Source organism: Podarcis liolepis, assembly GCF_965112155.1.
Source record: "Podarcis liolepis genome assembly, chromosome: 7".
Taxonomy (NCBI): Eukaryota; Metazoa; Chordata; class Lepidosauria; order Squamata; family Lacertidae; genus Podarcis; species Podarcis liolepis.
Window position 1 is genome coordinate 2,002,251 of NC_139561.1, and position 20,274 is coordinate 2,022,524.

The window sequence follows — 20,274 nt, forward strand, 5'->3', positions numbered from 1 at the left end:
AAAAGAATAAGAAAAGCAAACATTAGGAAAAGAGGGGTGGGAAGTCAAAAAGAAATCATTTTTTTTTCTGTAGAGGATGCTAAATGTTTTGGAATGTTTGGAAGATTTAATAAAAATGCTATAGGGAAAATGGTGATGGGTTGCTTCTCTTATCAGTCCCTTCTCTGGGTTTCTTTTCAGCCATCGGAAGCACTTCCTGCACCCTCCCTTGGCCAACTGGTGGCGATTTCCTGCCTTTGTGCACTGGATGAAGACCCGGAGTGCAGGCAGAGGGCAGCAGAGGCCCTCTGCCATCTTCTGCCCATCCTGCGGCACAACGAAGGTAAGACTGGAAGAATGCATCCCAGCATGGGGTGGGGGTGAGCAAGACCCAAACTAACCCTTTGGCTTTCCTTTGCAGAGACACTGGCAGGAACGTTTAGGAACCAAATACTTGTCACCGGAGCTGAGAAGGTCCTCAAATCCACCGGAGGACCGGTTCCTGAACTGTTCATGAATAATTGTTGCTCTCTTGCCAGGGTAAGTCGCTGTCTCTCAAGCCACATGTTCTGGGTTCTGCAGAGGCAGCATCTGGGCTTTCTGCTCCCCAGCCCTGCCCTGTGGGCATCTCTGACCTTCCTCTCTCGCTTCAGGTCTTTGGCGCCTTTCTCCCTGCGGAGCAGCTCTTGGAGGCCATGTGCTTCCTGGCCAGAGACCTGGTTGTCGAGAGCAGCTTCAACTCACTGGCTATCTCCCACTTACTGCAAGAATTCATCAAGCAGTTTGGCGGCACAAAAGTGGAGGTAAGGCATCTGCAAAGGTAGGAGAGAATAAGATTCTCTGCTTTGGTGTAGGGGAGGCAACCTCATGCCATTGGGTGGCCAGGACACATGTTAGTTGAGAGGGGCCTGGCAACGTCAGGACAAGAACCTCAGCCAAGGGTCCTGAGAAACATGGATTCAGGGATGGGGAATCCTCCTCCTTCTGGGAGCAGACTGGCAAGCTTCTTCTCTTGGGCCACAATGGATAGGGGAACTGGTGCCCTGGAGCTGCCTGGGTCCAATACTCCCCAGGACCCTGAGTGGTACCTTGGAAGGAAGATGGCTGTGGTGGCACAGGTCAAGGGTCCCTCTTTCAATGAGGGATGGAGGGATCCGCCTGCAGACAGCCCCGCTTCCTTGTACTCTCCAAGCAACCCTGTCCTTTTCTCTGACAGGTGGAGGTGCTGCTGGAGGCCTTCCTTAAGATCAGCCAGGGGCCTGCAGTGCAAGGCAGAGACATGGCCGTCTTTGCTTTGTCCATCCTGTCACACCAGCATCTGGCGAAAGTGGTGCAATATCTCCCCCAGCTTCCCTTCAGGTATGGAGCCCTCCAGGTTGTACTGGGCTAAGGGGAAGGTTGGCAAGCTGCAGGGCTTGCTCAGAAAGCCCTTGCTGCCATTTCCTCTCTCTGGAGCATGGCAGCAAGCAGAAGACTTGAATCTGACCATTGCTTTTGTTTTTGCATTCACAGAGACTGTGAGGGAATTTGGAAGGAGGTTTTGGCATCGGCCAATCCAGAACAACTGACCCATCTCATGGCCAAGCAGATTTACCAAAGCCCCTTGGCGGAATCTGCCACCCAAGTGGTAAGGACCAACCTCCTGCTTTCTGGCTTCCTTCTTCCCAGGGTAATATCGAGGGGTTCCCGTATTCTGCAGAAAAGCAGAGAAAGTGACTTGCACCCCTCTCTCTTCCAGCAACATCTCACCAGCCTGTTGCACGCCATCCTCAGGATGGAGGACTACAAGGCAGCTGTGCGCCAGAACTTCCCACAGCTGCTGATCGCTCTCCTGGGGATGGTTATCAACTTCCACTATGAACAGGAATTCCTCGTGTGAGTAGTGTGATGCAAAGGGAGCAATGAAGTCCTTTCCCCTTCAACCTCGGGGGGTTTCCAGTCCAGCTTGGTTTTCCAAGGGAGGCTCTCCTTCAGGCGGCTGCTAGGGAGGAAGGATGGGGAAGGAATTTGAGTGTGTGGCAATGACCCTCCTGGTGATCATGGCCTTGCTTTGGTTCCAGAGGGGCTAAGGAAGTTCTGCACCTCCTTCTTGGCACCACTGGAGAGCAAGTAGAGACGGCCATCGTCGACCAACTTTTCTGCCGGGAGAATTTCAGCCAGGGGTTGTCTGCCATGGTGAGGTAAGAGGAAGAACACGGTGACCTTCCCCAGTGGTCTGGCAAACGGAGCTGAAGGCACGGGATCAGACTGTGCCCCTGTTTGCTTCCTGCAGTGTCTTTCCCTTCCTTACCAAGATCTGCTTCTCCATTTCAGAACTGTCGGAAAGCGAAGCTGGTGGATCCCTCCCATGGTGGAAAGCATCATCGCTGCTCTCGAGGACCAGGCATTTGCCGGAATGCCACAAGTTGCGGCAGCTATCTACATCGAGGTGAGGGGGACTGAGGTGCAGGAGGAAATGTGTGCAGCAAGGAGGCCCTGGCTTGGTTTCGGTCGAGTGTTGGACTTTGTGTTCTTTAGCTCCTTTTGTGTCCTTGGTTCCCCAACCAGCCTTCATCAGAATTTGGACCTTGCAATTGCCTTTACCTTCCAAATTCTGTGGGTTATGTCAAGGCTACTTTGAGCCTAAGGACTGTTGCCTGTTTTAGTGCTCCTCAGAGTAGACCCATTGGATTTGATGTACATGACAAACTTTGGTCCATTCACTTCAGTGGGTTTGCTCAGTGCAGAATTGCAAATGGTGGGTAAAAGGAGAATGTGCCTCAGCCTCTCATCACTGAAGAGTTTCTTTCTCTTTGGGCCTCTTTAGCTGCTCAGCTGCCATCTGCTTCCCTGTGAAGATACACTGGAGCAGTTCTTCAACTGGCTGGAACACGACTACCTGCAAGTCCGGAAGCTCAGCATCAGAGGGATATCCCTGCTTCTGGACTCTGACATGGCAAGTGATGCTCAGAGGGAGGGAGGGAGGGAGGGAGGGAGGGAGGGGGGTACAGATCTCGATTCTAATCATGGCCCAGCACTCTTTTGCTGGCACAATACTGAAGAGCCTGTGCTAAAAGGCGTGAGGCATTTCAGACCTTTGAAAAGATTCTCTGTTTTGTGTAGGATCCTTCGCTTCTGCGGGACTTGCTGCTGGATTCCCTCCCTTATGCAAAAGCCGATGTCCTCCCAGAGTTGATAGAGTTGGTACACCAAGCCTACCTCTCCGGGGACCTGAAAGAGGAAGACCTGAAGATGCTGGCGGCAACTTACTGCGGTCTGGCTGCCCATGTGAGTATGAGGAAAAACATGACATCACACACGGTGGAGAAGGAATGCTTTGGAAGAGGAAGGGTGGGGTTTAGACTGGCATGCAGCGGAGATGTTCTGGCTTCAGGAGGCTGTTCTTCTGGAGCACCTTCTCTTGGAAGCCTGCCTGGAAAACACAGGGGGAGAGTCACCCTGCCCCCAGTCTCCCCCAGGAGGAGGATAGGGGGCTGAGCAGCCTCAAAATACCCCAGTGGGCAGGAGAAAGGAAACTGCTCTGATGAGAAACACAGTCTCTGATGTTTTCTGCCTACAGGAGGAAGACTCCGTCCAGGCATCAGCCATCCAACATCTGGGGCTGCTTCGAGGCTGGGCGAGAGACCAAAGGCTTCCCAAAACATCAACAGAAGAAGAAGCCATTAACGAACTGGTTGTCGTCCTCATTCACCTCGAAGCCGAGGATGAGGTGGCCAAGGTGAGGGCCAAAGAGATGGACCTATGCAGTAGGAGGGAGGGATTGTTCTCAGGAGCTTCCAATAATAATAATAATAATAATAATTTATTATTTATACCCCGCCCATCTGGCTGGGCCTCCTCAGCCACTCTGGGCGGCTTCCATAAAAACCAAAAATACAGTAAAATATCACACGTTAAAAACTTCCCTGAACAGGGCTGCCTTAAGATGTCTTCTGAATGTCAGGTAGTTGTTTATCGCTTTGACATCTGCTGGAAGGGCGTTCCACAGGGCGGGCGCCACTACCGAGAAGGCCCTCTGCCTGGTTCCCTGTAGCATTGCTTCTCGCAATGAGGGAACCGCCAGAAGGCCCTCGGCGCTGGACCTCAGCGTCCGGGCAGAATGATGGGGGTGGAGAGGCTCCTTCAGGTATACTGGACCGAGGCCATTTAGGGCTTTAAAGGTCAGCACCAACACTTTGAATTGTGCTCGGAAACGTACTGGGAGCCAATGTAGGTCTTTCAAGACCGGTGTTATATGGTCTCAGCGGCCGCCCCCAGTCACCAGTCTAGATGCCGCATTCTGGATCAGTTGTAGTTTCCGAGTCACCTTCAAAGGTAGCCCCACGTAGAGTGCATTGCAGTAGTCCAAGCGGGAGATAACCAGAGCATGCACCACTCTGGCGAGACAGTCCGCAGGCAGATAGGGTCTCAGCCTACGTACCAGATGGAGCTGGTAAACAGCTGCCCTGGACACAGATTTGACCTGTGCCTCCATGGACAGCTGTGAGTCCAAAATGACTCCCAGGCTGCGCACCTGGTTCTTCAGGGGCACAGTTACACCATTCAGGACCAGGGAATCCTCCACACCTGCCCACCTCCTGTCCCCCCAAAACAGTACTTCTGTCTTATCAGGATTCAACCTCGATCAGTTAGCCGCCATCTATCCTCCAACCGCCTCCAGGCACTCACACAGGACCTTCACTGCCTTCACTGGTTCTGATTTAAAGGAGAGGTAGAGCTGGGTGTCATCTGCATACTGATGAACACCCAGCCCAAACCTCCTGATGATCACTCCCAGCGGCTGCATGTAAATGTTGAAAAGCATGGGGGAGAGGACAGAACCCTGAGGCACCCCACAGGTGAGTGCCCAGGGGTCTGAACACTCATCCCCCACCACCACTTTCTGAACACGGCCCAGGAGGAAGGAGCGGAACCACTGTATAACAGTGCCCCCAGCTCCCAGCCCCTCAAGACGGTCCAGAAGGATGCTATGGTCGATGGTATCAAACGCCGCTGAGAGATCCAGCAGAACTAGGAAACAGCTCTCACCTTTGTCCCTAGCCCACCGGAGATCATCAACCAGTGCGACCAAGGCAGTTTCAGTTCCATGATGAGGCCTGAATCCCAACTGGAAGGGATCCAAATGGTCCGCTTCTTCCAGGCGTGCCTGGAGTTGTTCGGCAACCGCTCGCTCAATCACCTTGCCCAGGAATGGAAGATTTGAGACTGGGCGATAGTTGGCCATCGTGGCCGCATCTAAAGATGGTTTTTTAAGAAGTGGTTTAATAACCGCCTCTTTCAGCGGGTCTGGGAAGGCTCCCTCACGGAGGGAAGCATTCACCACCCCACGAAGCCCATCGCCCAGTCCTTCCCGCCTAGCTTTTATAAGCCAGGATGGGCAAGGATCCAGGCGACAGGTGGTTGGCTTCACTCGTCCAAGCAGCCTGTCCACATCCTCAGAGGTAACAGATTGGAATTGATCCCACTCAACTTGACTAGACAGAACTCTAGCACTCTCCCGCCCCGGACCTGCTCCCACGGTGGAGTCTACTTCTTCCCAAATCTGAGCGATTTTATCTGCAAAAAACTTTGCAAAATCATTGCAGGAGAACATGTGGCCCGTACTGGGCCCCGGTGTTGCAGGTGGTTCCGCTAAATTGTGAACCACCTGAAAAAGTCTCCTGCTGCTGTTTTCTGCAGATGCAATAGAGGCGGTGAAGAAATTCTTCTTCGCCGTCGCTATCGCCACTTGGTAGGCTCGACGTTGAGCTCTAACCTGTGTCCGGTCAGATTCGGAATGAGTTATCCGCCACCGGCGCTCTAGCCGTCTCAACGATTGTTTCATTGCCCTCAGATCCGTGGAAAACCACGGGGCTGTCCGGGCTCCATGCAATCGGAGAGGGCGCTTCGGAGCCAAACAGTCAATAGCCCTGGTTAACTCCACATTCCAGCGGGCCACCAGGGAATCGGCTGAAAGGCCATCAACATGGGATAAAGCATCCCCTACCACTCTCTGGAAACCATTTGGATCCATTAAGTGGCGGGGGCGGACCATCCGAATTGGTCCCACCTCCCTGCAGAGGGGATGGGTCGCAGAGAAGTCCAGTTGCACCAGGAAGTGGTCTGACCATGGCACTTCTTTTGTTTCGCTTTTACTTAGTGTCAGATCACCAACATCCATAGAGGTAAACACCAGGTCCAAGGCATGTCCGCGGCTATGGGTTGGGCCAGACTTATTCAGGGACAGCCCCATGGATGCCATGCTTTCCACGAAGTCCCGAGCGGCTCCTTGTAAGGTCGTGTCGGCATGGATGTTAAAATCCCCTAGGACGACCAAGCTAGGTGTCTCCAGGAGAACATCCGCCACGACCTGAAGCAGCTCGGGCAGGGAATCCTTGGTGCAGTGGGGAGGTCGGTACACCAAAAGGAATCCTGTACTGCCCCTATTGCCCAACTTCCAGAACATGCACTTGGAAAACTGGGTCTTCCCAATAGGACGCCTGGTGCAAACTAATGACTTCCTAAAAATCACTGCAACCCCCCCTCCCCGCCCACATGACCTGGGTTGCTGTGCGTAAGAGAAACCTGGTGGACAAGTAGCGGCAAGGACAGGCCCATCTGCTTCATCCAACCAAGTCTCTGTTACACATGCCAGGTCAAATCCTCCATCCATGATCAAGTCATGGATGGCAGTGGTCTTATGAATCATTGACCTGGCATTGCACAGCAGCACCTTCAGGTCATGTGGGTATCCCTTGCTGATTCTAGTATCCATCCGGTCAGGACCAGACCCGGAGGCAGGAATAGTCCTCAGACAACGACTAAACCTGCCCCCTCTGTAATGACATGGTCTAGTCTTAGCGTAACTCCTCCTTCTGCCCGTGATCACTGAGATCGGTTGTCCCAGTGCATCCCCCCCTGTGGAACATGTCCCAGCCATTTTGTGGGCTGGGACCCACTCCCCGGCAGCCCTGACCCCTCCCCTTAAGAACAAAATAACACCTTAAACAAACAAACAAAACCAATAAAACAATACAAACAAAAATGTAAAAATTACAAAAACATCAAAATAAAAATAATAATAATTCCCCAAGCCCAACCAAACATTCATCCCACCCCCACCCCCCACATACAAAAAATCCAAAGAATTTTTTAAAAAAACATTTTAAAAACACTCTGTGCCCCTCCTGCAGTAACAACTGTCCTAGTGAGGCCTGTCAGGCCCCGCCCTGGGCCAGGTGGTAAGTGGCAGGAAGGAGCAGGGCCCTCAGGCACTCACTCAGGAGAGTCTTCCTGGGCAGCAAGCAGCACGCAGTCCTTATGAGACTTCAGGCCCCGCACCAGGCCAGATGGTAAGTGGCAAGAGCAGGGCCCTCAAGCACTCACTCAGGGGAGTCCTCCTGGGCAGCAGGCAGCAAGCAGCACGCAGTCCTTATGAGGCTTCAGGCCCCGCCCCAGGCCAGATGGTAAGTGGCAAGAGCAGGGCCTTCCAAGACTATGTACTGCAATTTGTAACCCTCTTCTCTTCTTGTGTTGCAGGCTGCAAGGAGGGCTCTTTCCCATCTAGCCCCAGAAGTCAAGTGGTGGGCTCATCCCAACAAATTTAGCCTCCACTTTGCTCTCCACCAGGCTGCCAAGCATCTGGTAAGTTCCCTCTGCTTCATTGGCAGCTTTGGGAGTGCAAGGTTCCTCTGCCGTGCTCTCAAGCCTCTCTGGTGCCACTTCTCCTTTGTCTTTGCCGACAGAGCAAAACCTTCAGCAAGGACATCGTTCGGAGTGTTGCCTTGTCATGTATGAAGCTGTCTGCAAACAGGCTGCCAGCACTCTCCAGGGTGGCAGCTCTGCTTCTGGGTAAGTCAAGCAACGTCCTTCCCTGGTAGGGATGGACAGAAATGTCTTGGTAATGATGGCAGGGAGGATGGACATGTCCCCAGGCCACCTGCTAGGTAGGCCTCCATCTGTGCCCAGATCTTGCTCTGAGTGCTCTGTGAGGGTGGAGGCCTCTAGACGCAGCAGAGCATACCTGTCTTCCTGCCAAGCTGCCTCTGTCTCTGTTTGCTTTGCACCGAGATGATGTCCCTTTTCTTGCCCCCCCCCCCCTCTCTCTAGGTCATCTGGCTTTCCGGGATGCCGGTTTCATCCACAATCAAGACATGGCATCCTATGAAACATGTGAGTGAGACGTACGGAGGGCAGGGAGGGGTGCTTCTGCTGAGAAAGGTCTTCAGGGGAAGGCAAATTCTCAGATGTATGTTCAGACTGAGGTGCCACAAGATGAACATGCAAAGAGGAATGGAATGTGACTTCACTGCTCTCTCTCACACACAAACACACCTGACGGCTGTTTTCATATTGTTGATGGATGGCTCTTTTCCTGTGCCTCTTCACCTTGCTCAACCTTTCTCCCTTGCCACTCAGGGCTGGAAGAGATGCAGCAGCACGAGGAAGAAGGGCTCAGGCAGACAGGGAGGAGCTGCCTGAACATCATGCAGCGGGCCTATAAACATCAGAAGAAAGGCAGGGTCCAGCGCTTTTTGAGGAGGCTGCTCCACTGTGTTCACAGGGAACCTTACCCACAGGACTTCCTGAGCTGCATGCCAGGTGAGTGAGGCATCTGGTGGGCTATTGGGACATCTGGTAGGCTGTTTGGAGGTGACGTTTCTCAACGAGCCCCTTTCTCCTCCTGACAGAACATCCGCAGTAGCGCCAGGCTAAGGCAACATAACATCAGAGTTGTGCTGCAGAGATACCATCTTCTGCTCTCCGCGGGATCCAGTCTGGACCAGCGCCAAGAACATCAACGCCATCAGGGTGGACCAAGAGGAGTGGTGCTGCCCTCACGACCCTCCGTACACAGCGGTAGGAAACCTTTTTGTTGTTGTGTTTCTTTTTGATGTTTTTTTGATTGTTGATTTTATTGATTTGAATCTCAGGGTGGTTCACAACACCAAGTATACGAAGCACAAAATACATAATAAGAATAATCACTGCACGAAATTCATAATAAAAATATCAGAACATAATATAAATTAAAATAATAAAAACATACTAAAAATAGCCACAAGACCAATGTATGCACACTAATAAACAATACAAGAGCCCTGAAACAACACTCCAGCCCACAAATACAAAATCTAAATCAACATAACACATTTAACAACCATTTAAAACAACCCCACCTTCTTGAAGAAGGCTGATATATTAGATTTAGAAGGTTGGAATACGAGGTTTGGATGGCACGCCTACCTAACATACAACAAAGTGGCAGTGCATAAGGACTTTTTAAATCATATAGTCAGAATTTCATTATACAAGGTCTGGGATAAGTACCACAGACTCTTAGAGCCCCAAATACCCTGGTGGGCATCCCCAGTGGAGATGATAACGGTAAAAAAGACAAACACAGGGTCCCTGATTAGTCCTGGGATGAGGGACATGTCAGCTACCTTTCTAGGGTGTTCATAATAAAGGGTGACATTTTTGCCATATATTTGAAACATCCGCTTAGCATGCTTTACAAAAACATTTTCTTTGGTCATTGGTCTCCTCAAGGTCAAGATGCACATCAGGGTTAACATCAACTTCATCATGATCAAGGAATTCCAGGGGTTCAAGGAGACCAAGGATACCAACAATTCCTCGTGGATAGTCTTTCCAAAGAAATACCTCCTGTATACGTAAAAGAAGATAAGAAGGAGAACAGTTATTATGACAGTAAGAATTTAAAAAAAAATAAAAAAATAAAAAAAATTAAAAAAATAAAAAAATAAAAAAAAATTAACTACTCTAACCCTACCTAGAATAGATAAATTCTTATTTTCCCATGATTTTATATCCTTCTCGATCTTTCTCCACTCTTCTTTGTAATTTACATCTGGAATCCTAGCACTATTTTAAATAATATTTACCCCTAAGTATTCAATTTTTTTCCTATTGATATCCATCTTTGTCATTTTTGTAATTTCCTTCTTCTCCTCTTTATTTACATCCCCAAATAAGATTTCAGACTTCTCCAAATTTACTCCCAATCCCGACTCTTCTTTAAAGTTCTTCAGGATTATCATAAATTCTCTTACACCCTCTAAGGGGTTTGTAAATAATAATAGGATATCATCTGCATAAATCTTTAACTTACCGTATTTTTCGCCCTATTTTTCGCACCTAGTTTCCAGGGGGGGAAATCAAGGAAAAAAATATGATTTCCCCCCCGCAGCTCTGGGAGCAGCGGACAGGCTTTTTGTTCATTATAGATAGCTTCTATACCTTTTCTAAATCTTTCACCCAGCCCCATCGTTTTTAGATTTTCTATCAGGAAGCACCAAGAAACGTTATCGAAGGCCTTTTCGGCGTCAATGAAAATCAAAGCGGCTTGTTTGTCTATTCTGGTTTCCAAATATTCAATGATATCTATCACATTTCTTACGTTATCCTTCAGTTGTCTCCCTGGAAGGAAGCCCGTTTGATCTTTATGGATTCTGTTATTTAGTACTTTTTAAAATCTTTCTGCCATTACATCCGCAAACAATTTATAGTCGTTATTTAATAACGAAATCGGCCTATAGTTTTTCACCTCTAAAGCATCCACATCTTTTTTAGGAATTAGTGTAATGTAGGCTTCCTTCCAGGTGTTCGGGTTCTTCCCTTCTTTTAAAGTATTGTTCATCACTTCACATAGGGTTGGGCTTATTTGATCACTTAATACTTTATAATATTTGGCTGACAGACCATCTGGCCCCGGCGCTTTGCCAATTTTCATCTTTGATATTGCCTTCCTTACCTCCTCCTCCGTAATCAGCTGATTTAATAATTCTTTTTCTTCGGTTGATATCTGTTGTAAATGATGTTCTTTCAGATAGCGTTCTATATCATGGCCTGACTCCTTATCTCTTTTATATAGATCCTTATAGTATTTCTGAAACAACCTTTTTATTTCATTTGGGTCTTCCACTATCTTATCTCCATCCCTTATCCTACATATCGTATTTTGTTTTTTCCTTTCTCTTAGTTGCCAGGCCAAATATTTTCCTATTTTATTAGCAGATTCAAAACTCTTCTGTTTCAACATTTTAACTTTCCCCTCAATCTCCTGGTTTACTATCATAGAAAATTGGACTTGTAATAACTTTATATTTTGTTTTATAGTCTCATCACCTGCTTAGTAGTTAATTGTCTTTCATTCTCCATTAACTGTACCAAGAGCTCCTCCTTCTTTTTCTCTTTTTCTTTTCTTTGATGACTGTTTTTCTGAATTAGAAAGCCCTTCATGACGGCTTTCCCTGCGTCCCAAACCGTTGCTAAAGCTGTCCCTTTATTTAAATTCCACTTAAAGTACTCTTCAATTGTTTCTTTTGCCTTAATCACTATCTTTTGATCATTAAATAGAGATTCGTTCATTCTCCATCTAAATACTCTAGTCTCTTTACCCTTTAACTCTAAATATACTGGGTTATGATCAGATATAGTCTGTGGGAGAATTTCAGATTTGATTAAATTCTGTATCAATTCCTTAGTGATCCAAATACCATCTATTCTCCCCCAACTCTGGTTACGATTTGAGAAGAAAGTATATTGTTTTACAGTAGGGTTTTTGAATCTCCACGCGTCAATTATTCCTATATTATCAACCAAATCAAAAAATGTCCGCGGTAACTTGCCTTCCTTAATCTCTTGTTTTCTTGTTGATCTATCCAGGTTCGGTGACACCACTCCATTAAAGTCACCCATCACTATCATTTTTTGATCCATCCACTCTTAACTTATTACCTAATTCAGAGAAAAAGACTGCTTTTCTGTCATTAGGTGCGTATAGTCCGACGACAATAATCTTTACTCCTTGAGACATAATCTGCACTACAATCATTCTCCCTTGTTCATCTTTATACAGTAATTTTGGATCAAGTTTTTCCTTTATATATAGAACCACTCCTCGTTTCTTAACTCTATCTGAAGCCACAAAATCCAATCCTAATCTCTTATTGCTTAGAATTTTCTTATGCTTTCTTATTACGCGAGTCTCTTGTAGGCAGATTAAGTCAAGGTTCCTTTTTAGTAGAATATGCGCAATCTGATTCCTTTTATTTTTATTGTTGAGTCCGTTCACGTTCCAGGTCAGAACTTTTAGAGCCATCACTTGTATGCAAATAATAAAATAACAAGTCTAGATTAAATCTACTGCTTTTTATCGTCTATCTCTTCTCCTTCCCTCTCTTCTCCTGAATTTGTCTCCCTCTCTCCTTCTCCACTCTCTCCGCCTCCGTCCCCACTCCCCGATCGTTCACCCTCCTCCACCCCCCCATCTTTCCAAGTTCTTTCTCATATCTTCTTGCAAATTTTTCTAATTCTGAAGGGTTGGACAGTTTGAATCTTTTTTCCTTAAAATAGAATGAAATTCCTTCCGGAAATTCCCATCTATATAGGATCCCATTTTTCTTCAGTTGGTTAGTTAATTTTTTGTAGGCATCCCTCCTTCGAAGAAATCTCGAAGAAATCTCTTTGTATATGATAATTGGATTTCCTGCAATATATAACCTTTTGTTATAAGTCTGTTTCAGTATTTCGTTTCTCATATCCATCGAATTGAACATAACTAATACATCTCTGGCAATCTTTTCCCCCTGGCTTTAGCTGATTTTGTTTTTATCCGAAAGATATTTGCCAATGAGTAGCTTATCTCTTCTTCCTTTCTATCTAACCAGATTGCCAGCTCTTTCACCATTTTAAATCTTATGTTCTCATTTATCTCCTCTGGGATCCCTCTAAATTTCAAATTTGCTTGATTCTGTCTCATCTGGGTCATTGCCATACTATCCAACAATTCTTCCTGTACTTTACCTATCTCCTTAACTTCTACTTTAATCCTGTCCAAGTCCCTCTTACTATCCTTCGTGTCTTTCTGCACCCTTTTCATTGAGTCCTCAAGCACCTTGGCTCTTACCGATAGATCTTTAACTTTTCCTGTTAATTCTCCCACCACCCTCTCCAATCTTTTGTCCAACGTATCTTGTACTTCCAGTAGTTTTCTTTCAATATATTGCTCATTATGCTTAAATTCCTTCCTTATCTCAACCATTAAACGGTCATAGTCCTTGATTTCCCTCCCCTCCTTCCCATCTTCTTGTCTAGATGGCCTCCTTTCTGATGGCATTCCCACCCCCTTTTTCATATTGAAAACTCTCCCTCCCCTGGCAGTCCCTGAAACCCCCTGCTGGCTTTCTCTGTTCTTCTCAAAGATTCCTTCCGAAGTAGTCCCCTCCGCTCTCACACGGTGGCGCCTTGTAAACATTCCAAGTCCTGGATCTATTATCTTCCGTAGGGTCTCACGGCCAGTTGTCTCTCTCCCCGCACCACACGATAACTGCTCTCATAAGTTACTGGTTATCTGCCATTGCTGCGACCATTGGCTTGAATCTCATCGACCAATAGTCCCCTGGAACTTAAACAGAGTGTGGAGTGAGGTTTAATCCAAAAGCAGGCATATGGGTGTGGGGCAGGACCAAATTAGGACGTCTCCTGGGGGGAGAAGCTTTTATATATAGCAAAAAGTCCTGACACATTGTCCTGATTATGCTTTCTGTTCTCAGTCTCTTTCCCCCAGGAATTCCCCCACCTCCTAGAAAAGCCGAGGAGCCCCTTTAAAGAGCGCACGGCTTTTGCGGGAGGTGGGGGAATTCCCACATCTCCCCCAAAAGCCCGCAGGAGGGAGAAGGGACTGACTAGGCCAGTCAGTCCCTTCTCCCTCCTTGGGGAAAAGCCCCCAAGAGCCGCTTGCTCTTTAAAGGGTGCGCGGCTCCTGTGGGCTTTTCTAGGAAGCGGGGGAATCCCCCCCTAGAAAAGCCTGCAGAAGACGCGGAGCCCCTTTAAAGAGCGCGCGGCTTTTGCGGGCTTTTGTGGGAGGCGGGGGAATTCCCCCATCTCCCCCAAAAGCCCGAAGGAGGGAGAAGGGACTAACTAGGCCAGTCTGTCCCTTCTCCCTCCTCGGGCAAAAGCCCCCAAGAGCAGCGCGCTCTTTAAAGGGTGCACGGCTCCAGCAGGCTTCTCTAGGAGGTGGGGGAATTCCCCCACCTCCTAGAAAAGCCGCGGAACCCTTTTAAAGAGTGCACGGCTTTTGCCTGCTTTTGCGGGAGGCGGGGGAATTCCCCATCTCCCCCAAAAGGCTGCAGGAGGAAGAAGGGACTGACTAGGCCAGTCAGTCCCTTCTCCCTCCTTCGGGAAAAGCCCCCAAGAGCCGCTTGCTCTTTAAAGGGTGCTCGGCTCCTGCAGGCTTTTCTAGGAGGTGGGGGAATCCCCCCCGTAGAAAAGCCAGCAGAAGCCGCGGAGCCCCTTTAAAGAGCGCGCGGCTTTTGCCTGCTTTTGCGGGAGGTGGGGGAATTCCCCCATTTTCCCAAAAGCCCACAGGAGGGAGAAGGGACTGACTCGGCCATTCAGTCCCTTCTCCCTCCTCGGGGAAAAGCCCCCAAGAACCGCTTGCTCCTTAAAGGGTGCGCGGCTCCTGCAGGCTTTTCTAGGAGGTGGGGGAATCCCCCCCTCTCCCACAAAAGCCGCCTCCTAGAAAAGCCGGCAGGAGCCGCGCATCCTTTAAAGAGCAAGCGGCTCTTGGGGGCTTTTCCCCAAGGATGGAGAAGGGACTGACTGGCCTAGTCACTCCCTTCTCCCTCCTGTGGGCTTTTGGGGGAGATGGGGGAATTCCCCCACCTCCCGCAAAGGCAAGCAAAAGCCGTGCGTTCTTTAAAGGGGCTCCACGGCTTTTCTAAGAGGTGGGGGAATTCCCCCGCCTCCTAGAAAAGCCCGCAGGAGCCACGCACCCTTTAAAGAGTGCGCCGCTCTTGGGGGCTTTTCCCCGAGGAGGTAGAAGGGACTGACTGGCCGAGTCAGTCCCTTCTCCCTCCTGCGGCCTTTTGCGGGATATTGGGGAATCCCCCCCACCTCCCGCAAAAGCCCGCAAAAGCTGTGCGCTTTTTAAAGGGGCTCCGCGGTTTTTCTAGGAGGTGGGTCAGTCGGGGAAAAGCCCCCAGGAGCGGCGCGCTCTTTAAAGGGTGCGCGGCTCCTGCGGGCTTTTCTAGGAGGCGGGGGAATTCCCACACCTCCTAGAAAAGCTGCGGAGCCCCTTTAAAGAGTGCACGGCTTTCGTGGGCTTTTGCGGGAGGTGGGGAAATTCCGCCATCTCCCCCAAAAGCCCACAGGAGGGAGAAGGGACTGACTCGGCCAGTCAGTCCCTTCTCCCTCCTCGGGGAAAAGCCCCCAGGAGCGGCGCGCTCTTTAAAGGGTGCGCGACTCCTGCGGGCTTTTCTAGGAGGCGGGGGAATTCCCCCACCTCCTAGAAAAGCCGCGGAGCCCCTTTAAAGAGGGCACAGCTTTTGCGGGCTTTTGTGTTAGGTGGGGGAATTCCCCCATTTCCCCCAAAAGCCCGCAGGAGGGAGAAGGGACTGTCTTGGCCAGTCAGTCCCTTCTCCCTCCTCGGGGAAAAGCCCCCAAGAGCGGCGCACTCTTTAAAGCCAGCAGAAGCCGCGGAGCCCCTTTAAAGAGTGTGCGGCTTTTGCCTGCTTTTGCGGGAGGTGGGGGAATTCCCCCATCTCCCGCAAAAGCCCACAGGAGGGAGAAGGGACTGACTCGGCCAGTCAGTCCCTTCTCCCTCCTCGGGGAAAAGCCCCCAAGAGCCGCTTGCTCTTTAAAGGGTGCGCGGCTCCTGCGGGCTTTTCTAGGAGGTGGGGGAATTCCCCCACCTCCTAGAAAAGCTGCGGAGGCCCTTTAAAGAGCGCACGGATTTTGCGGGCTTTTGTGGGAGGTGGGGGAATTCCCCCCTCTCCCCCAAAAGCCGCCTCCTAGAAAAGCCTGCAGGAGCCGCGCACCCTTGGGGGGAGATTGGGGAATTCCCCCACCTCCTAGAAAAGCCGCAGAGCCCCTTTAAAGAGTTCACGGCTTTTGCGGGCTTTTGCGGGAATTCCCCCGCCTCCTAGAAAAGCCTGCAGGAACCGCGCACCCTTTAAAGAGCGTGCCGCTCTTGGGGGCTTTTCCCCGAGGAGGGAGAAGGGACTGACTGACCGAGTCAGTCCCTTCACCCTCCTGTGGGCTCTTGGGGGAATTCCCCCACCCCACGCAAAAGCCCACAAAAGCTGTGCGCTCTTTAAAGGGGTTCCGCAGCTATTCTAGGAGGTGGGGGAATTCTTTAAAGGGTGAGCGGCTCCTGCGGGCTTTTCTAGGAGGTAGGGGAATCCCCCCCCTCCGTAGAAAAGCCAGCAGAAGCCGCAGAGTCCCTTTAAAGAGCGCACTGCTTTTGCGGAAGGTGGGCAAATTCCCCCATCTATCGCAAAAGCCTGCAGGAGGGAGAAGGGACTGACTCGGCCAGTGAGTCCCTTCTCCCTCCTCGGGGAAAAGCCCCCAAGAGCGTCGCGCTCTTTAAAGGGTGCGCGGCTCCTGCGGGCTTTTCTAGGAGGTGGGGGAATCCCCCCCCTCGTAGAAAATCCAGCAGAAGCCGCGGAGCCCCTTTAAAGAGCGCACGGCTTTTGCCTGCTTCTGCGGGAGGCGGGGATATTCCCCCATCTCCCCCCAAAAGTCCGCAGGAGGGAGAAGGGACTGACTAGGCCAGTCAGTCCCTTCTCCCTCCTTGGGGAAAAGCCCCCAAGAGCCGCTTGCTCTTTAAAGGGTGCGCGGCTCCTACGGGCTTTTCTAGGAGGCGGCTTTTGGGGGAGAGGGGGGAATTCCCCCACCTCCCACAAAAGCCCGCAAAATCTGTGCGCTCTTTAAAGGGCCTCCGCAGCTTTTCTAGGAGGTGGGGGAATTCCCCCACCTCCTAGAAAAGCCCGCAGGAGCCGCGCACCCTTTAAAGAGCAAGCGGCTCTTGGGGGCTTTTCCCCGAAGAGGGAGAAGGGACCGACTGGCCGAGTCAGTCCCTTCTCCCTCCTGTGGGCTTTTGGGGGAGATGGCGGAATTCCCCCACCTCCCGCAAAAGCCCACGAAAGCCGTGCACTCTTTAAAGGGGCTCCGCAGCTTTTCTAGGAGGTGTGGGAATTCCCCCGCCTCCTAGAAGAGCCCGCAGGAGCCGCGCACCCTTTAAAGAGCGCGCCGCTCCTGGGGGCTTTTCCCCGACTGACCCACCTCCTAGAAAAACCGCGGAGCCCCTTTAAAAAGCGCACAGCTTTTGCGGGCTTTTGCGGGCTTTTGCGGGAGGGGGGGATTCCCCAATATCCCGCAAAAGGCCGCAGGAGGGAGAAGGGACTGACTCGGCCAGTCAGTCCCTTCTCCCTCCTCGGGGAAAAGCCCCCAAGAGTGGCGCACTCTTTAAAGGGTGCGTGGCTCCTGCGGGCTTTTCTAGGAGGCGGGGGAATTCCCCCACCTCTTAGAAAAACCGTGGAGCCCCTTTAAAGAACGCACGGCTTTTGCTTGCCTTTGCGGGAGGTGGGGGAATTCCCCCATCTCCCCCAAAAGCCCACAGGAGGGAGAAGGGAGTGACTAGGCCAGTCAGTCCCTTCTCCATCCTTGGGGAAAAGCCCCCAAGAGCCGCTTGCTCTTTAAAGGATGCGCGGCTCCTGCCGGCTTTTCTAGGAGGCGGCTTTTGTGGGAGAGGGGGGGATTCCCCCACCTCCTAGAAAAGCCTGCAGGAGCCGCGCACCCTTTAAGGAGCAAGCGGTTCTTGGGGGCTTTTCCCCGAGGAGGGAGAAGGGACTGAATGGCCGAGTCAGTCCCTTCTCCCTCCTGTGGGCTTTTGGGAAAATGGGGGAATTCCCCCACCTCCCGCAAAAGCAGGCAAAAGCCGCGCGCTCTTTAAAGGGGCTCCGCGGCTTCTGCTGGCTTTTCTACGGGGGGGATTCCCCCACCTCCTAGAAAAGCCTGCAGGAGCCGAGCACCCTTTAAAGAATTCCCCCACCTCCTAGAATAGCTGCGGAACCCCTTTAAAGAGCGCACAGCTTTTTTGAGCTTTTGCGTGGGGTGGGGGAATTCCCCCAAGAGCCCACAGGAGGGAGAAGGGACTGACTCGGTCAGTCAGTCCCTTCTCCCTCCTCGGGGAAAAGCCCCCAAGAGCGGCACCCTCTTTAAAGGGTGCGCGGTTCCTGCAGGCTTTTCTAGGAGGCGGGGGAATTCCCGCAAAAGCCCGCAAAAGCCGTGCACTCTTTAAAGGGGCTCTGCGGCTTTTCTAGGAGGTGGGGGAATTCCCCCACCTTCTAGAAAAGCCCGCAGGAGCCGCACACCCTTTAAAGAGCAAGCGGCTCTTGGAGGCTTTTCCCCAAGGAGGGAGAAGGGACTTACCGGCCTAGTCAGTCCCTTCTCCCTCCTGTGGGGTTTTGGGGGAATTCCCCCACCTCCCGCAAAAGCCCGCAAAAGCCGTGCACTATTTAAAGGGGATCCGTGGCTTTTCTAGGAGTTGTGGGAATTCCCCCACCTCCTAGAAAAGCCCGCAGGAGCCGCACACCCTTTAAAGAGCACGCCGCTGTTGGGGGCTTTTCCCCGAGGAGGGAGAAGGGACTGACTAGGCCAGTCAGTCAGGGGAAAGCCCCCAGGAGCTGCCCGCTCTTTAAAGGGTGCGCGGCTCCTGTGGGCTTTTCTAGGAGGCAGGGGAATTCCCGCACCTCCTAGAAAAGCCGCAGAGCCCCTTTAAAGAGCGCACGGCTTTTGCGGGCTTCTACGGGAGGTGGGGGAATTCCCCCATCTCCCCTAAAAGCCTGCAGGAGGGAGAAGGGACTGACTAGGCCAGTCAGTCCCTTCTCCCTCCTTCGGGAATAGCCCCCAAGAGCTGCTTGCTCTTTAAAGGTTGCGCGGCTCCTGCAGGCTTTTCTAGGAGTTGGGGGAATCCCCCCCTCGTAGAAAAGCCAGCAGAAGCCGCGGAGCCCCTTTAAAGAGCGCACGGCTTTTGCGGGTTGTGCGGGAGGTGGGGGAATTCCCCCATTTCCCGCAAAAGCCCGCAGGAGGGAGAAGGGACTGACTCGGCCAATCAGTCCCTTCTTCCTCCTTGGGGAAAACCCCCAAGAGCCGCTTGCTCTTTAAAGGTGGCGGGGCTCCTGCAGGCTTTTCTAGGAGTTGGGGGAATCCCCCCCTCGTAGAAAAGCCAGCAGAAGCCACGGAGCCCCTTTAAAGAGCACACGGCTTTTGCGGGTTGTGCGGGAGGTGGGGGAATTCCCCCACCTCCTAGAAAAGCTGTGGAGTCCCTTTAAAGAGCGCACGGCTTTTGCGGGCTTTTGCGGGAGGTGGGGGAATTCCCCCATCTCCCCCAAAAGCCCGCAGGAGGGAGAAGGGACTGACTCAGCCAGTCAGTCCCTTTTCCCTCCTCGGGGAAAAGCCCCCAAGAGCAGCACGCTCTTTAAAGGGTGCGCGGCTCCTGCGGGCTTTTCTAGGAGGCGGGGGAATTCCTCCACCTCCTAGAAAAGCTGTGGAGCTCCTTTAAAGAGCGCACGACTTTTGCCTGCTTTTGCGGGAGGTGGGGGAATTCCCCCATCTCCCCCAAAAGCCCGCAGGAGGGAGAAGGGACTGACTCAGCCACTCAGTCCCTTCTCCCTCCTTGGGGAAGAGCCCCCAAGAGCCACTTGCTCTTTAAAGGGTGCGCGGCTCCTGTGGGCTTTTCTATGAGGTGGGGGAATTCCCCAACCTCCATGAAAAGCTGCAGAGCCCCTTTAAAGAGCGTGCGGCTTTTGTGGACTTTTGCGGGAGGTGGGGGAATTCCCCCATCTCCTCCAAAAGCCTGCAGGAGGAAGAAGGGAGTGACTCGGCCAGTCAGTCCCTTCTCCCTCCTCGGGGAAAAGCCCTCAAGAGCGGCGTGCTCTTTAAAGGGTGCTCGGCTCCTGCGGGCTTTTCTAAGAGGTGGGGGAATTCCCCCACCTCCTAGAAAAGCCGCGGAGCGCCTTTAAAGTGCGCACGGCTTTTGCGGGTTGTGGGGGAATTCCCCCATCTCCCCCAAAAGCCCGCAGGAGGGAGAAGGGACTGACTCAGCCAGTCAGTCCCTTCTCCCTCTTCGGGGAAAAGCCCCCAAGAGCTGCGCGATCTTTAAAGGGTGCGCTGCTCCTGCGGGCTTTTCTAGGAGGCGGGGGAATTCCCCCACCTCCTCGAAAAGCCGCAGAGCCCCTTTAAAGAGTGCACGGCTTTTGTGGGAGGTGGGGGAATTCCCTCTTCTCCCCCAAAAGCCCGCAGGAGGGAGAAGGGACTGACTTGGCCAGTCAGTCCCTTCTCCCTCCCCGGGGAAAAGTCCCCAAGAGCGGTGCGATCTTGGACTTCCGGGTTAGCGCGATCAGCTAATGGCGATTTCCCTCCGAGCTCCGGAGGGAATCGGCTCGGAGGAAGAGGGGTCCTGCTGCGGTGGCGACGCGGGGACCCTCAGAAACAACAGGCGCGGAT

General features: G+C 51.6%; 1 protein-coding gene across 1 annotated transcript; it reads left to right on the forward strand.

Annotated features, from left to right (window-relative positions):
• The first annotated feature begins 1,369 nt into the window (after positions 1 to 1,369).
• On the forward strand, positions 1,370 to 9,679 carry LOC310711876 (uncharacterized protein). Its single transcript, XM_083514300.1, has 13 exons — positions 1,370 to 1,606; positions 1,718 to 1,854; positions 2,040 to 2,159; positions 2,293 to 2,407; positions 2,786 to 2,914; positions 3,082 to 3,246; positions 3,539 to 3,697; positions 7,498 to 7,602; positions 7,704 to 7,809; positions 8,068 to 8,130; positions 8,377 to 8,559; positions 8,649 to 8,817; positions 9,511 to 9,679. The coding sequence occupies exons 1-12, from the start codon at positions 1,436 to 1,438 to the stop codon at positions 8,660 to 8,662; spliced, it is 1,467 nt and encodes a 488-aa protein (XP_083370426.1). The 5' UTR covers positions 1,370 to 1,435; the 3' UTR covers positions 8,663 to 8,817; positions 9,511 to 9,679.
• Positions 9,680 to 20,274: the final 10,595 nt, after the last annotated feature.

Excerpts from the sequence above, each read along its gene's own strand:
- LOC310711876 (XM_083514300.1), top strand. The coding sequence starts at position 1,436 with ATGGCAGCAAGCAGAAGACTTGAATCTGACCATTGCTTTTGTTTTTGC. Across the intron at positions 2,408-2,785 it reads CGGCAGCTATCTACATCGAG|CTGCTCAGCTGCCATCTGCT; the intron begins GTGAGGGGGACT and ends GGGCCTCTTTAG. Across the intron at positions 7,603-7,703 it reads ACCAGGCTGCCAAGCATCTG|AGCAAAACCTTCAGCAAGGA; the intron begins GTAAGTTCCCTC and ends CTTTGCCGACAG.